At 44.7% G+C, this 21908-nt stretch overlaps 1 protein-coding gene across 2 annotated transcripts in view; it reads left to right on the forward strand.

Annotated features, from left to right (window-relative positions):
- LOC137357072 (zinc metalloproteinase-disintegrin-like MTP4) overlaps positions 1 to 21908 on the forward strand; it is a 65422-nt gene that overhangs the window by 18658 nt on the left and 24856 nt on the right. For both annotated transcript variants that reach the window (XM_068023056.1, XM_068023057.1), the window contains exons 5-12: positions 4064 to 4140; positions 4362 to 4545; positions 9109 to 9171; positions 11045 to 11113; positions 14255 to 14424; positions 15859 to 15940; positions 17856 to 17986; positions 21669 to 21846. In XM_068023056.1, coding sequence (XP_067879157.1) covers positions 4064 to 4140; positions 4362 to 4545; positions 9109 to 9171; positions 11045 to 11113; positions 14255 to 14424; positions 15859 to 15940; positions 17856 to 17986; positions 21669 to 21846 — 954 coding nt within the window. The remainder of the gene's footprint in view (positions 1 to 4063; positions 4141 to 4361; positions 4546 to 9108; positions 9172 to 11044; positions 11114 to 14254; positions 14425 to 15858; positions 15941 to 17855; positions 17987 to 21668; positions 21847 to 21908) is intronic.

A 21908-nucleotide genomic window follows, 5' to 3' on the forward strand; every position in this document is an offset into this window, starting at 1 on the left:
AGCACAGGGGTGATAGAGGAATGGGACTTGGTGTGTGTTAATGTAGGTCAGTGAGTACAGGGGTGATAGCGGAATGGGACTTGGTGTGTGTTAATGCAGGTCAGTGAGTACAGGGGTGATAGGGGAACGGGACTTGGTGTGTGTTAATGTAGGTCAGTGTGTACAGGGGTGATAGGGGAACGGGACTTGGTGTGTGTTAATGCAGGTCAGTGAGTACAGGGGTGATAGGGGAATGGGACTTGGTGTGTGTTAATGTAGGTCAGTGAGCACAGGGGTGATAGGGGAATGGGACTTGGTGTGTGTTAATGTAGGTCAGTGTGTACAGGGGTGATAGGGGAATGGGACTTGGTGTGTGTTAATGTAGGTCAGTGAGCACAGGGGTGATAGGGGAATGGGACTTGGTGTGTGTTAATGTAGGTCAGTGTGTACAGGGGCGATAGGGGAATGGGACTTGGTGTGTGTTAATGTAGGTCAGTGAGTACAGGGGTGATAGGGGAACGGGACTTGGTGTGTGTTAATGTAGGTCAGTGAGTACAGGGGTGATAGGGGAATGGGACTTGGTGTGTGTTAATGTAGGTCAGTGAGCACAGGGGTGATAGGGGAATGGGACTTGGTGTGTGTTAATGTAGGTCAGTGTGTACAGGGGTGATAGGGGAACGGGACTTGGTGTGTGTTAATGCAGGTCACTGAGCACAGGGGTGATAGAGGAATGGGACTTGGTGTGTGTTAATGTAGGTCAGTGAGTACAGGGGTGATGGGGGAATGGGACTTGGTGTGTGTTAGTGTAGGTCAGTGAGTACAGGGGTGATAGGGGAATGGGACTTGGTGTGTGTTAATATAGGTCAGTGAGCACAGGGGTGATAGGGGAACGGGACTTGGTGTGTGTTAATATAGGTCAGTGAGCACAGGGGTGATAGGGGAAAGGGACTTGGTGTGTGTTAATGTAGGTCAGTGAGTACAGGGGTGATAGGGGAACGGGACTTGGTGTGTGTTAATGTAGGTCAGTGAGTACAGGGGTGATAGGGGAATGGGACTTGGTGTGTGTTAATATAGGTCAGTGAGCACAGGGGTGATAGGGGAACGGGACTTGGTGTGTGTTAATGTAGGTCAGTGAGCACAGGGGTGATAGAGGAACGGGACTTGGTGTGTGTTAATGTAGGTCAGTGAGCACAGGGGTGATAGGGGAATGGGACTTGGTGTGTGTTAATGTAGGTCAGTGAGTACAGGGGTGATAGGGGAATGGGACTTGGTGTGTGTTAATGTAGGTCAGTGAGCACAGGGGTGATAGAGGAACGGGACTTGGTGTGTGTTAATGTAGGTCAGTGAGTACAGGGGTGATAGGGGAACGGGACTGGGATTGTGTTAATGTAGGTCAGTGAGCACAGGGGTGATAGGGGAACGGGACTTGGTGTGTGTTAATGTAGGTCAGTGAGTACAGGGGTGATAGGGGAATGGGACTTGGTGTGTGTTAGTGTAGGTCAGTGAGCACAGGGGTTATAGGGGAACGGGACTTGGTGTGTGTTAATATAGGTCAGTGAGTACAGGGGTTATAGAGGAACGGGACTTGGTGTGTGTTAATGTAGGTCAGTGAGCACAGGGGTGATAGAGGAACGGGACTTGGTGTGTGTTAATGTAGGTCAGTGAGTACAGGGGTGATAGGGGAACGGGACTTGGTGTGTGTTAATGTAGGTCAGTGAGCACAGGGGTGATAGGGGAATGGGACTTGGTGTGTGTTAATGTCGGTCAGTGAGTACAGGGGTTATAGGGGAACGGGACTTGGTGTGTGTTAATGTAGGTCAGTGAGTACAGGGGTGATAGGGGAATGGGACTTGGTGTGTGTTAATGTAGGTCAGTGAGCACAGGGGTGATAGAGGAACGGGACTTGGTGTGTGTTAATGTAGGTCAGTGAGTACAGGGGTGATAGGGGAACGGGACTGGGATTGTGTTAATGTAGGTCAGTGAGCACAGGGGTGATAGGGGAACGGGACTTGGTGTGTGTTAATGTAGGTCAGTGAGTACAGGGGTGATAGGGGAATGGGACTTGGTGTGTGTTAGTGTAGGTCAGTGAGCACAGGGGTTATAGGGGAACGGGACTTGGTGTGTGTTAATATAGGTCAGTGAGTACAGGGGTTATAGAGGAACGGGACTTGGTGTGTGTTAATGTAGGTCAGTGAGTACAGGGGTGATAGGGGAATGGGACTTGGTGTGTGTTAATGTAGGTCAGTGAGTACAGGGGTGATAGGGGAACGGGACTTGGTGTGTGTTAATGTAGGTCAGTGAGTACAGGGGTGATAGGGGAATGGGACTTGGTGTGTGTTAATGTAGGTCAGTGAGCACAGGGGTGATAGAGGAACGGGACTTGGTGTGTGTTAATGTAGGTCAGTGAGTACAGGGGTGATAGGGGAATGGGACTTGGTGTGTGTTAATGTAGGTCAGTGAGCACAGGGGTGATAGGGGAATGGGACTTGGTGTGTGTTAATGTCGGTCAGTGAGTACAGGGGTGATAGGGGAACGGGACTTGGTGTGTGTTAATGTAGGTCAGTGAGTACAGGGGTGATAGGGGAATGGGACATGGTGTGTGTTAATGTAGGTCAGTGAGTACAGGGGTGATAGGGGAACGGGACTTGGTGTGTGTTAATGTCGGTCAGTGAGCACAGGGGTGATAGGGGAACGGGACTTGGTGTGTGTTAATGTCGGTCAGTGAGTACAGGGGTTATAGGGGAACGGGACATGTTGCGACTTACAGGATGGGATACATAGTTTGGCATGAATTCAGCTTTATGGAGGATAGAACACAGGAATTTACAGACGAGTGCATGTGAGACTGTCTCTGTTGTTGACAGTGATACTAGGTACATTCCAGGATATGTTGCAACCTGATGGAGAAACCTGTTTCCAACGAGATAATCCACTCAACAAAAACCCTTGCTCGGTGGCAGTCAGCACACAAACACCGCAGTCTGTCGGCTCCAAGTCATGGAGACCTCATCTCAGTGAAATGTCGTCGCTGGCTTGGGAGATATGTTCTTTGAATCAACATCAATTCACACGCACACCTGCCTCGATGTTGATCAGATCGATCACTTCCTCCTTCCCCCTGTCAACAAACTACCAGGAACTTCAATTCCTGTCCATCACTGTGCCCTCATCGGCCGTCTTTGTACAACCGTGCAAACTCTGAGGTCCTCATTTTCATGGTTTTTCTCACCCTACCCCTCCTTTTACAGTCACTGCAACCTCTTGGGCGTGTTTTATCCTTTTATGTAAAGGTGAGTCTAAAATGGGAAAACTTGGTGTTTGGCCTTTTCGAACATCATCAATCGGGGAAATGATCCAACATCACAGTGAAAAGCATTACCTTTGCTTCATTTAAACAAAGACTAACTTGTATTTATGCAGCAACGTGTATGAGCTCAGGAGTTTCTAAAGTGCTTTACAACCAATGAGTGTATAGACGCTGTTGTACTGTAGGACACGCGGCAACCAATTTGTGCACAGCAAGCTCCCACAAACAGCAGCAAAATAAAGGATCAGATCATCTATTTTAGGTGTTGGTTGGGGGAGTTAATATTCACTCGGCCACTGGGATAATTGTCCTGATGTCCTCTGAACTGTGCTGTTGTATCTTTCAAGCCCATCCGAAAGGGTAGACAGGGCTTCAGTTTAATGTCACATCTGAAAGACTGCACCTTCTCCATGCAGCCCTCCACCCAGTCCTGCAATGTACTGCCATCCTGGGTTACAAGCTCAAGTTACTGGAGTGGGTCTTGAACCCACAATCTTCACACTCAGTATTAACTGAACTGCTCAGGATTGGGCTTAATTTAGGAGGAATTGAAATTGAGGAATTGGGATCATTGGATTGGATCCAAGCTCTTAAAAAGTTGGGTATCCTTTGCCACAGTGTTATGAGGCTCAAGGGCAGTGTTTCCTGATAGCTTGTGTAGAGTACCTGGCTCTCACAGCAGCAAACCTCTGGATTGACCCTGTTTTTAAATGAAAGCTTTCTGGGTGATATTTATGACTGACCATCTCCTTTTTCTTCCCCCTCCCTAATTTCCAGGATCACTGCTATTACCATGGTTACATAAAGGGCGAAGGAGATTCCTCGGCTAGCTTCAGCACCTGTGATGGATTTAGGTAAGGTCAGGACACTGGGGCAACACTTGCCAACCCAGAGCTGCACCAGTAACAGACAGCTTATTCCGGCTCTCCTGGATGATAGACGGTGAACAGAAGATCTGGAGTTGGGAAGCTGAATGACTGTTGCTGCTTTTGGGCTTTCTTCAGTCCTGAAGGCTCTTCATCCAACTTGAGACACAAATATCCTCCTTGACTCTTCCCTTTTGCCTCTTTTCCAGTGGCTATATCCGCACCAATGGCCAAAGATATCTGATGGAGCCTCTGAAAGAATCAGTCAGCAAGGAGCATGCACTCTACAAATATGAGGAGCTCAGACTGCCACTGAAAACCTGTGGTGTAGTAAACACTACGTGGGACATTCTGGAACCAAGAGTGGAAGAAACATTTGGCTCTGCGAGTGAGGTATTCAAACCAAGTGACGACTTTATTAGTGAGATTATTGTGTGTTAACATGAAAGGAGAAGACGAGAAAAGGAAAGACTTGCATTTATATAGTGCCTTTCGCCATCTTATGACATCCCAAAGTGCTTTGTGGGTACTGAAGTATTTTTGAAGTGTAGCCACTGTAGTACTGCAGGAAACGCAGTGGCTAACACGCGCACAGCAAGCTCCCACAAACCACCATGTGATATTGACCCAGATAATGGTGCTGCTTGAAGGGTCATTATTGTCCAGAACAGCAGGGAGAATCTTCCCTGTTCTTCAGGGATATACAACATCCACCTGAGAGGGTAGACGGCACTGTGGTTTAATGTCTCATCTGAAAGACTTCACCCCCGACAGTGCCTCACTCCGTCAGCACTGTGCTGGAACATCAGCCAAGATTTTGTGCTCATGTTCCTGGAGTGGGACAGTGCATAGCCTTCGGGAGCAGGTATCCATGGGGAGACTTCAGGAGAGGGATGTCATCTTTTAATTCAGGTCATGACTGGTGAAGGCGTGATAGTCCGGCAGCTCAACATACCACTGTTTGGTAAAGAGAAACTCCACAGAGCTGTACCTTCACAAGTTCAGCTCAAAAGTGTTGTCCTTAGATACATGGAACAATGTAATATCACATGGTGTGGTTAAATATAAACAATATCTCAGTCATCTACACACAGACCACCTAAACCCCTCGGTTAGATTCCAGTTTGTAACTCACTCCTGGCTATCTGTTATCCAAGATATAAACCATCTGAACCCCTCGATTAGATTCCAGTCTGTAACTCACTCCCGGGTATCCATTATTCTATATATAAACCATCCGAACCCCTCGATTAGATTCCAGTCTGTAACTCACTCCCGGGTATCCAATATTCTCTATATAAACCATCTGAACCCCTCGATTAGATTCCAGTCTGTAACTCACTCCCGGGTATCCATTATTCTATATATAAACCATCTGAACCCCTCGATTAGATTCCAGTCTGTAACTCACTCCCGGGTATCCATTATTCTATATATAAACCATCTGAACCCCTCGATTAGATTCCAGTCTGTAACTCACTCCCGGGTATCCATTATTCTATATATAAACCATCTGAACCCCTCGATTAGATTCCAGTCTGTAACTCACTCCCGGGTATCCATTATTCTATATATAAACCCCCCGAACCCCTCGATTATATTCCAGTCTGTAACTCACTCCCAGGTATCCATTATTCTATATATAAACCATCTGAACCCCTCGATTAGATTCCAGTCTGTAACTCACTCCCGGGTATCCATTATTCTATATATAAACCATCTGAACCCCTCGATTAGATTCCAGTCTGTAACTCACTCCCAGGTATCCATTATTCTATATATAAACCATCTGAACCCCTCGATTAGATTCCAGTCTGTAACTCACTCCCGGGTATCCATTATTCTATATATAAACCATCTGAACCCCTCGATTAGATTCCAGTCTGCAACTCACTCCCGGGTATCCATTATTCTATTTATAAACCATCTGAACCCCTCGATTAGATTCCAGTCTGTAACTCACTCCCAGGTATCCATTATTCTATCTTTAAACCATCTGAACCCCTCGATTAGATTCCAGTCTGTAACTCACTCCCGGGTATCCATTATTCTATATATAAACCATCTGAACCCCTCGATTAGATTCCAGTCTGTAACTCACTCCCGGGTATCCATTATTCTGTATATAAACCATCTGAACCCCTCGATTAGATTCCAGTCTGTAACTCACTCCCGGGTATCCATTATTCTATATATAAACCATCTGAACCCCTCGATTAGATTCCAGTCTGTAACTCACTCCCGGGTATCCATTATTCCATATATAAACCATCTGAACCCCTCGATTAGATTCCAGTCTGTAACTCACTCCCGGGTATCCATTATTCCATATATAAACCATCCGAACCCCTCGATTAGATTCCAGTCTGTAACTCACTCCCAGGTATCCATTATTCTATATATAAACCATCTGAACCCCTCGATTAGATTCCAGTCTGTAACTCACTCCCGGGTATCCATTATTCTATATATAAACCATCTGAACCCCTCGATTAGATTCCAGTCTGTAACTCACTCCCGGGTATCCAATATTCTCTATATAAACCATCTGAACCCCTCGATTAGATTCCAGTCTGTAACTCACTCCCGGGTATCCATTATTCTATATATAAACCATCCGAACCCCTCGATTAGATTCCAGTCTGTAACTCACTCCCGGGTATCCATTATTCTACATCTAAACCATCTGAACCCCTCGATTAGATTCCAGTCTGTAACTCACTCCCGGGTATCCATTATTCTATTTATAAACCATCTGAACCCCTCGATTAGATTCCAGTCTGTAACTCACTCCCGGGTATCCAATATTCTCTATATAAACCATCTGAACCCCTCGATTAGATTCCAGTCTGTAACTCACTCCCGGGTATCCATTATTCTATATATAAACCATCTGAACCCCTCGATTAGATTCCAGTCTGCAACTCACTCCCGGGTATCCATTATTCTATTTATAAACCATCTGAACCCCTCGATTAGATTCCAGTCTGTAACTCACTCCCAGGTATCCATTATTCTATCTTTAAACCATCTGAACCCCTCGATTAGATTCCAGTCTGTAACTCACTCCCGGGTATCCATTATTCTATATATAAACCATCTGAACCCCTCGATTAGATTCCAGTCTGTAACTCACTCCCGGGTATCCATTATTCTGTATATAAACCATCTGAACCCCTCGATTAGATTCCAGTCTGTAACTCACTCCCGGGTATCCATTATTCTATATATAAACCATCTGAACCCCTCGATTAGATTCCAGTCTGTAACTCACTCCCGGGTATCCATTATTCCATATATAAACCATCTGAACCCCTCGATTAGATTCCAGTCTGTAACTCACTCCCGGGTATCCATTATTCCATATATAAACCATCCGAACCCCTCGATTAGATTCCAGTCTGTAACTCACTCCCAGGTATCCATTATTCTATATATAAACCATCTGAACCCCTCGATTAGATTCCAGTCTGTAACTCACTCCCGGGTATCCATTATTCTATATATAAACCATCTGAACCCCTCGATTAGATTCCAGTCTGTAACTCACTCCCGGGTATCCAATATTCTCTATATAAACCATCTGAACCCCTCGATTAGATTCCAGTCTGTAACTCACTCCCGGGTATCCATTATTCTATATATAAACCATCCGAACCCCTCGATTAGATTCCAGTCTGTAACTCACTCCCGGGTATCCATTATTCTACATCTAAACCATCTGAACCCCTCGATTAGATTCCAGTCTGTAACTCACTCCCGGGTATCCATTATTCTATATATAAACCATCTGAACCCCTCGATTAGATTCCAGTCTGTAACTCACTCCCGGATATCCATTATTCTACATATAAACCATCTGAACCCCTCGATTAGATTCCAGTCTGTAACTCACTCCCGGGTATCCATTATTCTATATATAAACCATCTGAACCCCTCGATTAGATTCCAGTCTGTAACTCACTCCCGGGTATCCATTATTCTATATATAAACCATCTGAACCCCTCGATTAGATTCCAGTCTGTAACTCACTCCCGGGTATCCATTATTCTATATATAAACCATCTGAACCCCTCGATTAGATTCCAGTCTGTAACTCACTCCCGGGTATCCATTATTCTATATATAAACCATCTGAACCCCTCGATTAGATTCCAGTCTGTAACTCACTCCCGGGTATCCATTATTCTATATATAAACCATCTGAACCCCTCGATTATATTCCAGTCTGTAACTCACTCCCGGGTATCCATTATTCTATATATAAACCATCTGAACCCCTCGATTAGATTCCAGTCTGTAACTCACTCCCGGGTATCCATTATTCTATATATAAACCATCTGAACCCCTCGATTAGATTCCAGACTGCACCTCACTCCCGGGTATCCATTATTCTATTTATAAACCATCTGAACCCCTCGATTAGATTCCAGTCTGTAACTCACTCCCGGGTATCCATTATTCTATATATAAACCATCTGAACTCCTCGATTAGATTCCAGTCTGTAACTCACTCCCGGGTATCCATTATTCTATATATAAACCATCTGAACTCCTCGATTAGATTCCAGTCTGTAACTCACTCCCAGGTATCCATTATTCTATATATAAACCATCTGAACCCCTCGATTAGATTCCAGTCTGTAACTCACTCCCAGGTATCCATTATTCTATATATAAACCATCTGAACCCCTCGATTAGATTCCAGTCTGTAACTCACTCCCAGGTATCCATTATTCTATATATAAACCATCTGAACCCCTCGATTAGATTCCAGTCTGTAATTCACTCCCGGGTATCCAACGTCTTCAAAGCAGCTTCTTCAGATGCAGCTGCAATCTGTGGCCACTGTTTATTTGCTGAAATCTTTTCTAACTGTTAACTGTGAGAGTGATGGCAGTATGGAGAATCGATTTTGCGTGTGTTTCATTCATTGATTCCTATTCCTTTCAGAGAAGCAACTTCCTGAAGGCGAAGAAATACATTGAACTGTATGTGGTGGCAGATTACTCTGAGGTGAGTAGAGTTTTCACTGCATCAAGCTAATGACGTTTCTGTTGTCTCTGTTGCTGCTCATTCCCCAGTCTCATGTTGGTTGTGGACATACTGGTGCAGCACCACTGAGTCCCTGGGCAGTCATGCCTGGGAATGGTCATTCCATATTTATTCGTGTCCTGACGGAAATCCTGTGGTAAAAGCTGAGGAGAATGAGGAATCTGATTAGATATTTGCTTTGTGTTTACAGTACAGAAACAGGCCATTCGGCCCATCTGGTCCATTCTCATGTTTCTGCTCCACATGAACCTCCCCCACCCCCTTTGTCTCAGCTTATCAACATATCCTTCTATCCCTTTCGCCTCTTGTGTTTATCCAACTTCCCTTTAAATGCATCTATGGTATTCACCTCAATCACTCCCTGTGGTTGTGAGTTCCACATTCTCACCACTGTCTGGGCAAAGAACTTTCTCCTGCATTTCCCATTGGATTTATTCCTGACTTTCTCATATTTATAGTCCCTAGTCCTGGACTCCCCCACAAGTGGAAACATTGCCTCTGCATCTGCCCTCCCAAACCCTTTCACGATGCTCGTGACCTCTGTCCAGTCACCCCTCTGCCTTCTCCTTTCTTGAGAGATGATGCCCAGTCTGCCCAGCCTTTCCAGATCAGTGTATATGCTCGTTTCAGCTACCATCTTCGTGAATCTTTTTTCGCATCTTCTCCACTGCCTCCACCCTTTTTTATAAGATGGAGATCAGCAGTGTGCACAGTTCTGCAAGTGTGGCCTCACCCTGATTCTGGACAATACCAGACATCGCTTCTGGTTTTCAGTTCCATTCCTCTCGAATGCGCCTTCGTACTTGGTTTGCTTTTTTTAATGGTCTTGTTAACCTGTGTCAACATGTGGTGATTGCTGTCTCGACGCCTCCAAATCCCTTTGATCTTCTACACCATTCAGACTCTTATTTTTCAAGGAGCATGTGACCTCCCTAGTCTTCCTACCAACAGTCTCCACCTCACACTTATCTATATAGAAATTCATTTGAGAATTACATACCCATTCTACAGGTCTGCTAATGTCTTCCTGTATTTTGCTACATGAGTGTAATATTTTGTATTAACTGCACCTCCCAATTTGGCGCCGTCTGCAAATATTGAAATTATACTTCTGATTCTCGAGTCCAATTCATTCACGTGAAGGGCAGTGTTTCCAGCACCAATCCTTATGGGACACTACTTTCCATCTTTTACCAGTCTGAGTAACTGTCCTTCACCCCCCCTGCTGTCTGCCATCAGGTTTCGAGCCACCTTGCTCACCACTCTGACCTTAGCTCACTTCCGAACCTTCGTTACGATATGATTCTTCCTCCTCTTAAAGATCTGCATTTCTGTCGTGCCATTCATGACTCCAGGACATCCCAAAGCACTTGGCAGCCAATCACTCCCCTTGAAGTGTCATCACTGTTACAATGTTGAAAATGTGGCAAGGATGGGCAATTCATGCTGGTCTTTCAACTGCTGCCGACAAGAAGAAAAGCCATTTTGTGCACAGCGCAGACCCACAGACAGCAGTGTGACAATGACCAGTGAGATCATCTGGTTTTTTTTCGTGATGTTAGTTGAGGGATTAAATATTGGCCAGGACACTGGGGAGAACTCCCCTGCTGTTCTTTGAAATAGCGTCACGGATCTTTTACTGGGGCTTCGGTTCAACATCTCATCCGAAAGACGGCACCTCTGACAGAGCAGCACTGCTTCAGTACTGCACTGGACGATGGCCACACTGCAGTGGTGAAATGGAACACTCTTGTGCTCATTTGCTGCACTAAGTACAGCCATTGTGGCTGTTTATCCTGTGTTTCATGACGATTTCCTTGTGTTTGCTTTTCAGTTCCGATACTTGGGTTCTGTGGAAGCAGTGAGGAGCAGGGTATTTGAGGCAGTGAATCACATTAACCTGGTAAGTCACCCAAACGCTTGAAACATTAAAAAAAATTCCTCGGTCATCCCTTTGTCATCGCTTTCTTCTCCTGCTATCTAGCACTCTTGGCTGAAGATCCGATTCGATAACCTTGCCCCTCACTCACAGCTTCTGGGTGAACCTATCCGATTCTTCATTTATTGGGAAGCTCCTTTTCACACCTCCCTTTAGTGTTTCAGCCCAAGGACTGAGAGCACACTCTGTACCTAACGCACTGCTCCACTGTTCGGAAAATGCTGCAGGAGCCATGAGATGCATTGTCTGTTTTTTCGGAGATTTCTAATTCAGGACTCAGCTTCGCACAGGAATGACGAGTGAAGTTTCATTTCAGTTTGCACCATCAAGTTATTGAGCATTTTTTGGAATGTGCCTATCCAAAGTGAAAGTGCTTGTTGAGTACTTGCCCATAGATCACTGTCGGCAGCAGCACATGTAGATAAGGTGGTTAGGAAGGCGTATGGGATACTTGCCTTTATTAGCCGAGGCATAGAATATAAGAGCAGGGAGGTTATGATGGAGCTGTATAAAATGCTAGTTAGGCCACAGCTGGAGTACGGTGTACAGTTCTGGTCGCCACACTATAGGAAGGATGTGATTGCACTGGAGAGGGTGCAGAGGAGATTCACCAGGATGTTGCCTGGGCTGGAGCATTTCAGCTATGAAGAGAGACTGGATAGGCTGGGGTTGTTTTCTTTAGAACAGAGAAGGCTGAGGGGGGACCTGATTGAGGTTTACAAAATTATGAGGGGCATTGATAGGTTAGATAGAAAGAAACTTTTTCCCTTTGCAGTAGTGTCAATAATCAGGGGGCATAGATTTAAGGTGAGGGGCAGGAGGTTTAGAGGGGATTTGAGAAAAGAAAATTCACCTAGAGGGTGAATTTGGAATCTGGAACACACTGCCTGAAGGGGTGGTAGAGGCAGGAGCCTTCATAACATTTAAGAAGTATTTAGATGAGCACTTGAAATGCCGTAGCATACAAGGCTCCGGGCCAAGTGCTGGAAAATGGGATTAGAATGGAAAGGTGCTTGATGGCCAGCACAGACACGATGGGCCGAAGGGCCTGTTTCTGTGCTGTACAACTCTATGACTCTGTGACTCTATAAATATTCTGTCTGTCCTCGGGACATGAGCAGAACTGCTTAGACCACATGTATTGCCTGTCCCGAGATGCCTGGAGAAGGTCGTGCTGAGCTGTCTTCTTAAACCCCATGGTTGAAAGTGTTTCCACGGAGGTGTTAGGCAGGGAGTTCCAAGATCTTGGCCCAGTGATAATGCAGGAGCGAAAATATCTGTCCAAGTCCAGGTGGTGTTTGGCTTGCAGCTCGAGGGTGTTCCCATGACAGTACAAATGTACAAACAACCTGAAGCTCCCGTTTGGTTAATTAGAATTGGAACATTACAGCGCAGTACAGGCCCTTCAGCCCTCGATGTTGGTTAAACGTTTTTCATTTGCCTTGAAATGCAATCTTTTAGCCTTGCCAAATCATCGTCCACAGGCGTTTATCCAAACTGCTAACACCCAAAGTGTAAAACTCTGCTTGGCACAGTGAGTCATTTTTCTGATGAACTTCTGCGTCAAATTAAGGCTTTCCTTGTGCTTATTTTAGACATTTGTTGAAGCTTCATAGGGCGCGGTTCCAATGATAAGCTAACTTAGTAACAATAACAACTTCTCTTCATGTAGCGCCTTTGACATAATAAAACGCCCCAAGGCACTTGACAGGAGCATTATTAAACAAAACATGACACTGAGCCACAAACGGAGATATTAGGTCCGATGACCAGAAGTTTGGCCAACGAGGTAGGTTATGAGGAGTGTCTTGAAGGGGGAAAACGAGGTGGAGAGGCAGAGAGGTTTAGGGAGGATATTCCAGAGTTTAGGGCCCAGGCAGCTGAAGAGACAGCCATCAATGGTGGAGTGATTAAAATCAGAGATGTTGAAGAGGCCAGAATTAGAGGAATGAAGATATCTGGGAGGGTTGTGGGGCTGGAGGAGATTACAGAGATAGGGAGGGTGAGGCCATGGAGGGATTTGAAAACAAGGATGAGAATTTTTAAAGCTAAAATGATGCCTGCTGTGAATTCCTGTAATCTCATCTCTGCTCTTCATTGGGTGTGGATTGTCAGAGCAAGGAAATGGAGAATTGTCACAGTGTTGTACAGTTGTCGGGGGTCGTCTTGCGAGATTCTGACTGAGACACATTGTGAGGACAGTAAGAGAAGGATTTAAAGCTGTATCTTACTGTGCTGCAGCCAGTGTGGAAATATTCCTGACAGTGTTGCCGAAATCGGGAAAATATTCCTCAACATTTATGTACAGCGCCTGATCACCTCTTCACATCTGGAAATCCAACTTCCCAAGTTTCCAAAGCCATTAAGCAAGAAGAAAGAAATTGCATTTCTGTAACGCCCTTCACAATCTCAGGACATCCCAAAGCACTTGACAGCCAATGAAGAAAGTTTGAACTGCAGTCACTGTTGTCATGTTAGCTGCTTTCTTGTGAGTGTGCATGATGTAGCGGAAGTATTGATCTCTAACTGCAGATATACAGCCTTTATGTGTGTGTTTGAATGCCAGGGAGATTGTTCCTTGCCAGACTCAGTGCAGGGGACTTGCTTGCCCGCCTGTGCCAATCCTGATGAAGGCTCTTACCCGTTGCATTAACCTGCATTTTCCCTTTCAATTGCTGACTGACCCACTGTGTATTGCTCACCTGGTCTCCTTGTCGCTCGGAGGCTGACCTCTGGGCTCTCTGGCGAGGAGCCTTGCTCACTGGCAGTGCTGATCGTAAAAAACACGGGCACTTGCATCCAAAGCAACAGGGCTGTGCCTAGAACATTTCCAGCTGCAGTTCCAATCTTAGTAGATTCTTCCAACTGTTTAAAATTGTATTAAAACCTTCCTCATGCTAAGTTCGTCAATCGTTCTGACATGTTATTCTGCAAAAGGCTGAGCAAGCTGATAGTCCCGTCTCTGGAGCCAGTAAGAATAACAGGTATTATCACTGCAGCATTTCCCATTGACTGCCTTATGCTGGCAATATGAACTGGAAGCTTTTTCATATCATTTGGAAAATCCAAAGCCTTTTCTCTATCTCTCTCTCTCTCTCTCCATAGCTCTACAAAGCATTAAAAACACACGTGGCTTTGATTGGTCTGGAGATCTGGTCGTCTGGAGATAAAATATCTGTCGAGGCGGATTCTGGTCAAACTCTGAATAACATACTGACATGGCGTGTTACACAGTTGCTCCCAAAAAGGAAACACGACAACATCCAATTTTTAACGTAAGTAGCAGTGCCATTGGGAAAGGTTTTCCCTCCCATCTGCGGCTGGTGTTTTGTGAATGTGGAGTTGTGTAGAAAGGGCAGCGCTGCTGTTCGATCAAAACGCTTGGTCTGCTCCTCGTTGACTCTTTGTGTTTTTTTTGCAGACTGAGATCGCTAGATTTTTAGACACTGAGGAAATCAAAGGATCTGGGAATAGGGTGGAAAAGTAGAGTTGAGGCAAAAAATCAACCATCATTTGAGTGAATGGCAGAGTAGGTTAAAGGCGCCAGATGTTCCACTCCTGTTGCTGTTTGTTATGTTCTTGTGTGCAGTAACCAGTATGAATTAACAGCTTGTACATGTCCTCTTCTGCTTGTTTCACTTCCTCCAAACCCTCAGGTTCTCCTTCCCAAATGGGGAAACTCGAAAGATGGGCACAGGTGTCCTGACAGGAACCAACCTGCATGGTTTCAAATCTTGCCACAGCTATTCTGTCAAAAAAGACAAGAAAGGAAGTACAACTTGCTTTTTTCTGTCACCTTTCATGACCCCTGGGCATCTCAAAGCACTTTGCAGCCAATTAAATATTTTTGAAGTGTGTTCACTGTTGTAAGGTTATAAATGCAGCAGCCAATTTGCGCACAGCAAGATCCCACAAACCGCAATTTGTTATCAACCAGATAATCTGTTTTTATGATGTTGATTCATGGATAAATATTGAGCAGGACACCAGGAATATCTGGCCTGCTCTTTTTCAAAAATAAGAGCCATGGGATCTTTTACATCCACCTGAGGGAGCAGCAGGGGCCTCATCCATCCAAAAGACAGCACCTGCGACACTGCAGTACTCCCTCAGTACTGCACTGGAGGGTCAGCCTTGGATTTATGGGATCAAATTGTGAAATAAGACTTGAACCCTGGAACCCTTGTGACTCAGAGACAAGAGTGCTCCCCACTGAGCCACAGCTGCCTCAGTGTCAGAGCCAGTCAAATCAATGGTGCTGAATTGAGATCAAGGTTCGGGTGCATTACCAAGGCAGAGCCTTCTGTTTGTGTCCACTGGATTTGGCCTGAAAATCTTACGCAATGTTCACCTGCCAAAATCAAACCAGGAAAGTGTGCCATCTCTCCTCTTCAAGAACCCAAACATTTCAGAAACAAAACCGTTAGCTTTGAAAAGATGAGCGACTTGTTATTTTCTGAGAAAGACAATGATTGTCACAAAGGGGGAAAAATCACAATGTCTCTGTTTTAAAGGTAAAAAGCTGAAGGATTTGAAGTGAATCTCAAGAGAGCCTGCTGGACACAGGTGCTGTTGGTGAACAGAAGGCAGGGATATGTAATGCTGCATTCTGTGAATAAACTGACTATCAAGGAAAGGATCTGTGTCGAGTTTCATTCTTTACTGTTTGGCTTGGATCCATTTAACATCTGTTCCCCTTTTTTCCCCAGTTATGTGGACTTCACTGGGAGTACAATCGGCTTGGCCCAAGTAAGTGCAATGTGCACAGGGAACTCCGGAGCTATTAATCAGGTACGTTCCACACTCAACTCAACTTGATATAATGAATCCTGTTGTGGAACAGGCTGAATGGCCTCATCCAGGTGCTATGCTTGGTCCCAGCATCATTGAAAAGACTCAATGAAGTGTTTGATTGCGGGCAGCGCTATGGTGTCGTCATCCAGTGCTGGAATCTTCATCGATCATTACTTTGATTGCTGTTGCTGATGTCCTGGTCATAAGTAATAGGTTGAGTCAATGACCAGCGCAAATATTCCGAGTTCAAGTCAGAAAGGTGGTTGATTAGTAACTAGGGCGGACAGTAAAGTATCATCCATTCGGAGAATGTTGTGTTAGAAATTTGGTTCATATAATGTGATGTTTGTCGTCCCAGAAGAACACATTGTGCATCCTGATCAAGTGAAGATTGCAATGTTGATCAGGCTGTCGGGAGGGGAGTGCTGAAGACCTGCGAGTCCAGGACTTTCCCATAAATAGAGACACCCTCTCACTGTGCCAGCTCAGGAGTAGCATTGTGAAGTGTCTGCGAGTTGGACACTCAATCACTGATTTGGCTATTGTATTCAGGATGGTGTCAAGGGGATGAGGAAGATAGTGAGAAAGAAATGTCCTTTTTAAAAAGGGGAGAAGTTAAATCGCCAGTCTGTCTGAATCATGGACTGCACCAAGTTGGGGGAGAAAAGCCGTTCTACTTAAAATAGTTTTTAACCCAACAGTCCTTGTTGGTAATAATAAGTTTTCTGACTTGGAAATGCGTTAACTCTCATTGCTGAGGTGGAATGTACTTCCCTTGAATGCTGGCTTTGTGGAAGTGTTCGAAAAGGAAGTCATCTTAACTGTTGTTGATGGCTCCCAGACACCTCCCAGTGAACAGTAACCTCTTGGTTGCAGGATCGGAAGACCCAGGCCCCCTTCCTTTCTCCCTGACCCTCTCCCACCCTTCGCACCAGCAGGAATTTGGGAGTTTTGATCACAGTTGGCTGTTGCGATCATTCATGATCGTAAGAATACAACCTCGCATTTACATCATCCCGTTAGCATTGTCAAAACTCCCAAGGTGCTTCACAAGAGTGTTTCAGACAAAAGTTGATACTGAGCCACATAAGGAGACATTAGGGCAGATGACCAAAGCTTGCTTAAAGGGGTAGGTTTTAAGGAACATTTTAAAGGATCAGAGAGATGTGGAGAGGCAGAGAGGTTTAGGGAGGGAATTCCAGAACCGAGGGCCCAGGCAACTGAAGGCATGGCTGCCCACGGTGGTGCGATGGAAACAGGGAGTGCAAGAGGCCAGAATTGGAGGAGCACAGAGATCTTAGAGGGTTCTAGGGTTTGGAGGATGTTACAGAGGTTGGGTGAGACAATGGAGGGATTTGCAAACAAGGATGAGAATTTTAAATTCAGGGCATTGCCAGACCGGAAGCCAATGTCGGCCAGTGAGCACAAAGCTGATGGGTGAATGGGACTCGGTGCCTGCTAGGATATAGGGCAGCAGAGTTTTACGTGAGCTGAAGTTGGCAAGGGGTGAAAGGCAGTAGGCCAGCCGGGGAAATGTTGGAATGGTCCAATCTAAAGGTAGCAAAAGCATCGATGCAGGTTTCAGCAGCAGATGGGCTGAGGTTGGGAGCAGAGGTGGGTGATTAAAAACAAGAAATGCTGGAAATACTCAGCGGGTCTGGCAGCATCTGTGGAGAGAGAAGCAGAGTTAACGTTTCGGGTCAGTGACCCTTCTTCAGAACTGAGATGGGTGATACTGTCTGAAGCGACACCAAATATCATTGTGTCAAGAAAAAATAGATGGGAGAGGCAGAATGGTGGTTTTATGGTGAGCAGTGTGTTGAGTGGGAGCCAGCTTGGGAGATTCCTATCAGCTTGCATTCTGATCTGTTGGACATGGAGCTGCTGTGCTTAAAAAGAAACTTCTTTCCAGGATCACACAAGTAATGTTCATGGGGTTGCATCAACTATGGCACATGAGATGGGCCACAATCTCGGCATGAATCACGATGACAACAATTGCTTATGTACTTCCGAATCCTGCATCATGTCTCCAGTCTTGAGGCAAGTATGATTCATTTCCCTGCATTGTTGAAGGCACATTGTAGTAAGAGGTTACTGTGTGGCAATATTACAAAGGCATTCAGAAACCAAGTTTGTGTTCACAACCTGCTTACGCGTCATGACCAGAATAATTCTCTTCCCACTCATGCTCCTTGATGAGTAGAAATCTCTATTCTTCACAGACCAGAAAACCAAAGGTAAATGCAGACAAAGGCTGAGTTAAATGGATGTCATCTTTGCACAAGAGCTGGAAATGCTCGACTGCCTTTTATTCTAACTACTCCACACTCAAATAAAACAGTCACACTTTCCTTGCAACAGACTCATTGTTTTGATGGGAATCAATTTGTCCAATCGCAGAGTCTGATAAACAGGAGAAAAATGTCATCACATGCTGTACGAAGGAAGGTCACGCTCTCTCGGTGCCCCCTGATGTCTCCTGTACACTTGGTCAGTGCTCTACGTTGTAAAGCTTGGGTGTGCTATCACCTGTGCGCCTCATGCAGTCAGCAAGTCCTGACAATCCAACCCACCAAATCCAGCTAACTCAGTCCAGTCTTTTGTTCACTACTTGACCTTGCTTGGATTATTTGGCCTGGAGGCCTGGAAAGGGTGGTTTTAAACACTGCTTTCTCCTTGGTGCCACCCAGGAGAGCAGTGGTGTAATCTAGACATGGAGGGTTGTGGTGGCAAATGGACTGAGTGGAAGCAGAGGCAGGCCATGTTACAGAGTTGGAAGCAAGATGACAAAGGCTGGGACCTGAATATTCAAGGTATATGACATTTTGGAAGGACAGGAAAGTAGGAAAAGGTGGAGGGGTAGCTCTGTTAATTAAGGATGACATTAGTACAATAGAGAGGTGACCTGACTTCTAAAATCAAGATGTCGAATCAGTTTGGATAGAGAAAAGAAACAGTGAAGGTAGGAATTTACTTGTGAGAGTAGTTTCTAGGACCCCTAACAGTAACTACACTGTCGGACGGGTTATGCAAGAAGGAAGAAATAATAGGTGCACAATAGTATCAGCGATAATCATGGGTGATTTTAATCTACATATAGATTGGACAAATCAGATTAGCAAAGGTAGCCTGGATGATGAGTTCATGGAATGTTTTCCGGAACAGTTTCTTAGACCAGAATGTTCTACAGCCAACCAGAGAGCAGGCTAGTCTAGATCTAGTAATGTGTCACGTGACAAGATTTATTAATGATCTCATAGTAAAGGCGCCCCCAGGTAACAGTGATCATAACATGATTGAATTTCAAATTCAGTTTGGGGGTCCAAAGAGTGGATCTAAAACTAGTGTTTTAAACTTAAGGAAGGCTAATTATGAGGGTTTGAAGACAGAGCTGGCTAAAGTAAACTGGGACATTGGGTTAAAGGATCAGTCATCAGAGATGCAGTGGCAGACATTTCAGGAGATATTTAATCACACTCAGCTAAGATACATTCCACTGAGAAAGAAAGATTCTCGGAGAAGGACACGCCATCCGTGGCCAAAAACGGAAATTCAAGATAGTATCAAATTGAAAGAAAAAGCGTACAATTCAGCGACGAGTATTGACAGGTCAGAAGATTGGACAGAATATAAAAAACAGCAAAGAATGACAATAAAATAATGAGAGAGAATTTAGAGTATGAGAGAAAGCGAGCTAAAAATATAAGCGTGGATACTAAGAGTTTCCACAGGTATATAAAAAGGAAAAGAGTAAGTAAAGTGAGTGTTGGTCCTCTAAGAGTGAGTATGGGGAGTTAATAATGGAAAATAAGGAAATGGGGGAGGAATTGAACAGCTTTTTTCCATCTGTCATCACTAGAGATTAGAAATAACAAGAGTTGAAAGGGAGGGAGGAACTTAAAACAATTACCATCACCAGGGAAAGGGTACTGAGAGAATTATTAGAGCTAAAAGCTGACAAGTCCCCACGTCCTGATGGACTTCATCCTCGGGTTTTAAAAGAAGTGGCTGCTGAGATAGTGGATGCATTGGTTTTAATTTTCCAAAATTCCCTAGATTCAAGAAAGGAGGGAGACAGAAAGCAGGAAACTACAGGCCAGTTAGCTTAACATCTGTCATGGGGAAAATGCTGGAATCTATTACTAAGGAGGTTATAGCAGGTCAGTTAGAAAATCTCAATGCAAGCAGGCAGAGTGAACATGGTTTTATGACAGGGAAATCGTGTTTGACTAATTTATTACAGTTCTTTGAGGAAGTAACAAGCAACAATTGGATAAAGGGAAACATGTGGATCTGGTGTTCATGGATTTCCAGAAGGCATTTGACAAGGTGCCACATCAAAGGTTACTCAACAAAATCAGAGCCCATGGTATAGGGGGTAGCACATTAGCATGGATAGAGAATTGGTTCGCCAAAAGGCAACAGAGAGCAGGCACAAATGGGTCATTTTTAGGGTGGCAAGCTGTAACTAGTGGAGTGCCACAGAGAACAGTATTTACAATCTATATCAATAACTTGGATGAAGGGACAGAATGTATGGTTGTTAAATTTGCTGATGACACAAAGATAGGTAGGAGATTAAGTTGTGAAGAGGACATAAGGAGGTCTGCAAATGGATATTAATAGGCGAAATGAGTGGGTAAACATTTGGCAGATGGAGTATAATGTGGTAAAGTGTGAACTTGTCCACTTTGGCTGGAAAAATAGAAAAGCAACATATTATTGAAATGGAGAGAGGTTGCAGAACTCTGAGATGCAGAGGGATCTGGGTGTCCTAGTACACGAAACACAAAACGTTAGTATGTAGGTACAGCAAGTGATTAAGAAGGAAATGAAGTGTTGTTGTTTATTGCAAGGGAAATGAAATATAAAAGTAGAGATGTTTTGCTACAGTTGTCCAGGGCATTGGTGAGACCACATCCAGAGTATTGTGTACAGTTTTGGTCTCCTTACTTAAGAAAGGATATAATTGCATAGGAAGCAGTTCGCTCGACTGATTCCTGGGATGAGAGGGTTACCTACTGAGAAAAGGTTGGACAGGTTGGTTCTACATTCATTGGAGTTTGGAAGAATGAGAGATGATCTTATTGAAACATAGAAGATCCTGAGGGGACTTGACAGGGTGGATGCTCAGAGGAGATTTCCCCTCATGGGAGAGACTAACACTAGGGGGAACAGTTTAAAGATTAGGGGTCTCTCATTTCAGACAGAGATGAGGTGAAATTTTTTCTCCGAGTGTTGTGAGTCTGTAGAACTCTCTTTCCCTGGAGAGCGGTGGAGGCAGGGTCATTGAATGTTTTTTAAGGCAGAGGTAGGCAGATTCTTGACAAACAAAGGAGTCAAAGGGTGTCAGGGGTCGGCAGGAAAGTGGAGTTGAGTCCACAAACAGATCAGCCATGAGCTTATAGAATGGCGGAACAGGCTCGAGGGGCCGAATAGCCTATTCCTAATTCGGATGTCTTGAAGAGGTCCAAGATGTAATGATGAAGGGAGAGTTCTGAATTTGGCCAGGGTTCAGACCCTACTTCAACTGCAGTAGCGGGTTACTGACTCGCCCAGTTGGTGTTTGCCCATCTTGCCCTGAGTGTGAATGGCTTGGCAGGCCATGCAAATTCATTTTGTCTCTTTGCTATGTGTCAACATTGACAACACTTCAAAAGCAGTTCATTATGAGGTGGTGAAACCTGCTGTCGAATTGAAGTTCTTCCTTTCCTTATTACAGCTCTGTTCTCCCGACGGAATTCAGTTCCTGCAGTCATCAGAATTTCCAGAGCTTCACATTGACCCGTGTGGCTTCATGTCTACGTGATGCTCCTGACCAAGATGATATTGTGTCAAAATCGGTCTGTGGCAATGGATTTGTGGAGAAAGGAGAAGAGTGTGATTGTGGTTACCCAAAGGTAAAAATTGGCTAATCACTTCAGCTCTTTGGTTTTTAAAAATTAACTTTCAATGTATTCAC

The sequence above is a fragment of the Heterodontus francisci genome, chromosome 47 (genome assembly GCF_036365525.1).
Source record: "Heterodontus francisci isolate sHetFra1 chromosome 47, sHetFra1.hap1, whole genome shotgun sequence".
In the NCBI taxonomy this organism is placed as follows: Eukaryota; Metazoa; Chordata; class Chondrichthyes; order Heterodontiformes; family Heterodontidae; genus Heterodontus; species Heterodontus francisci.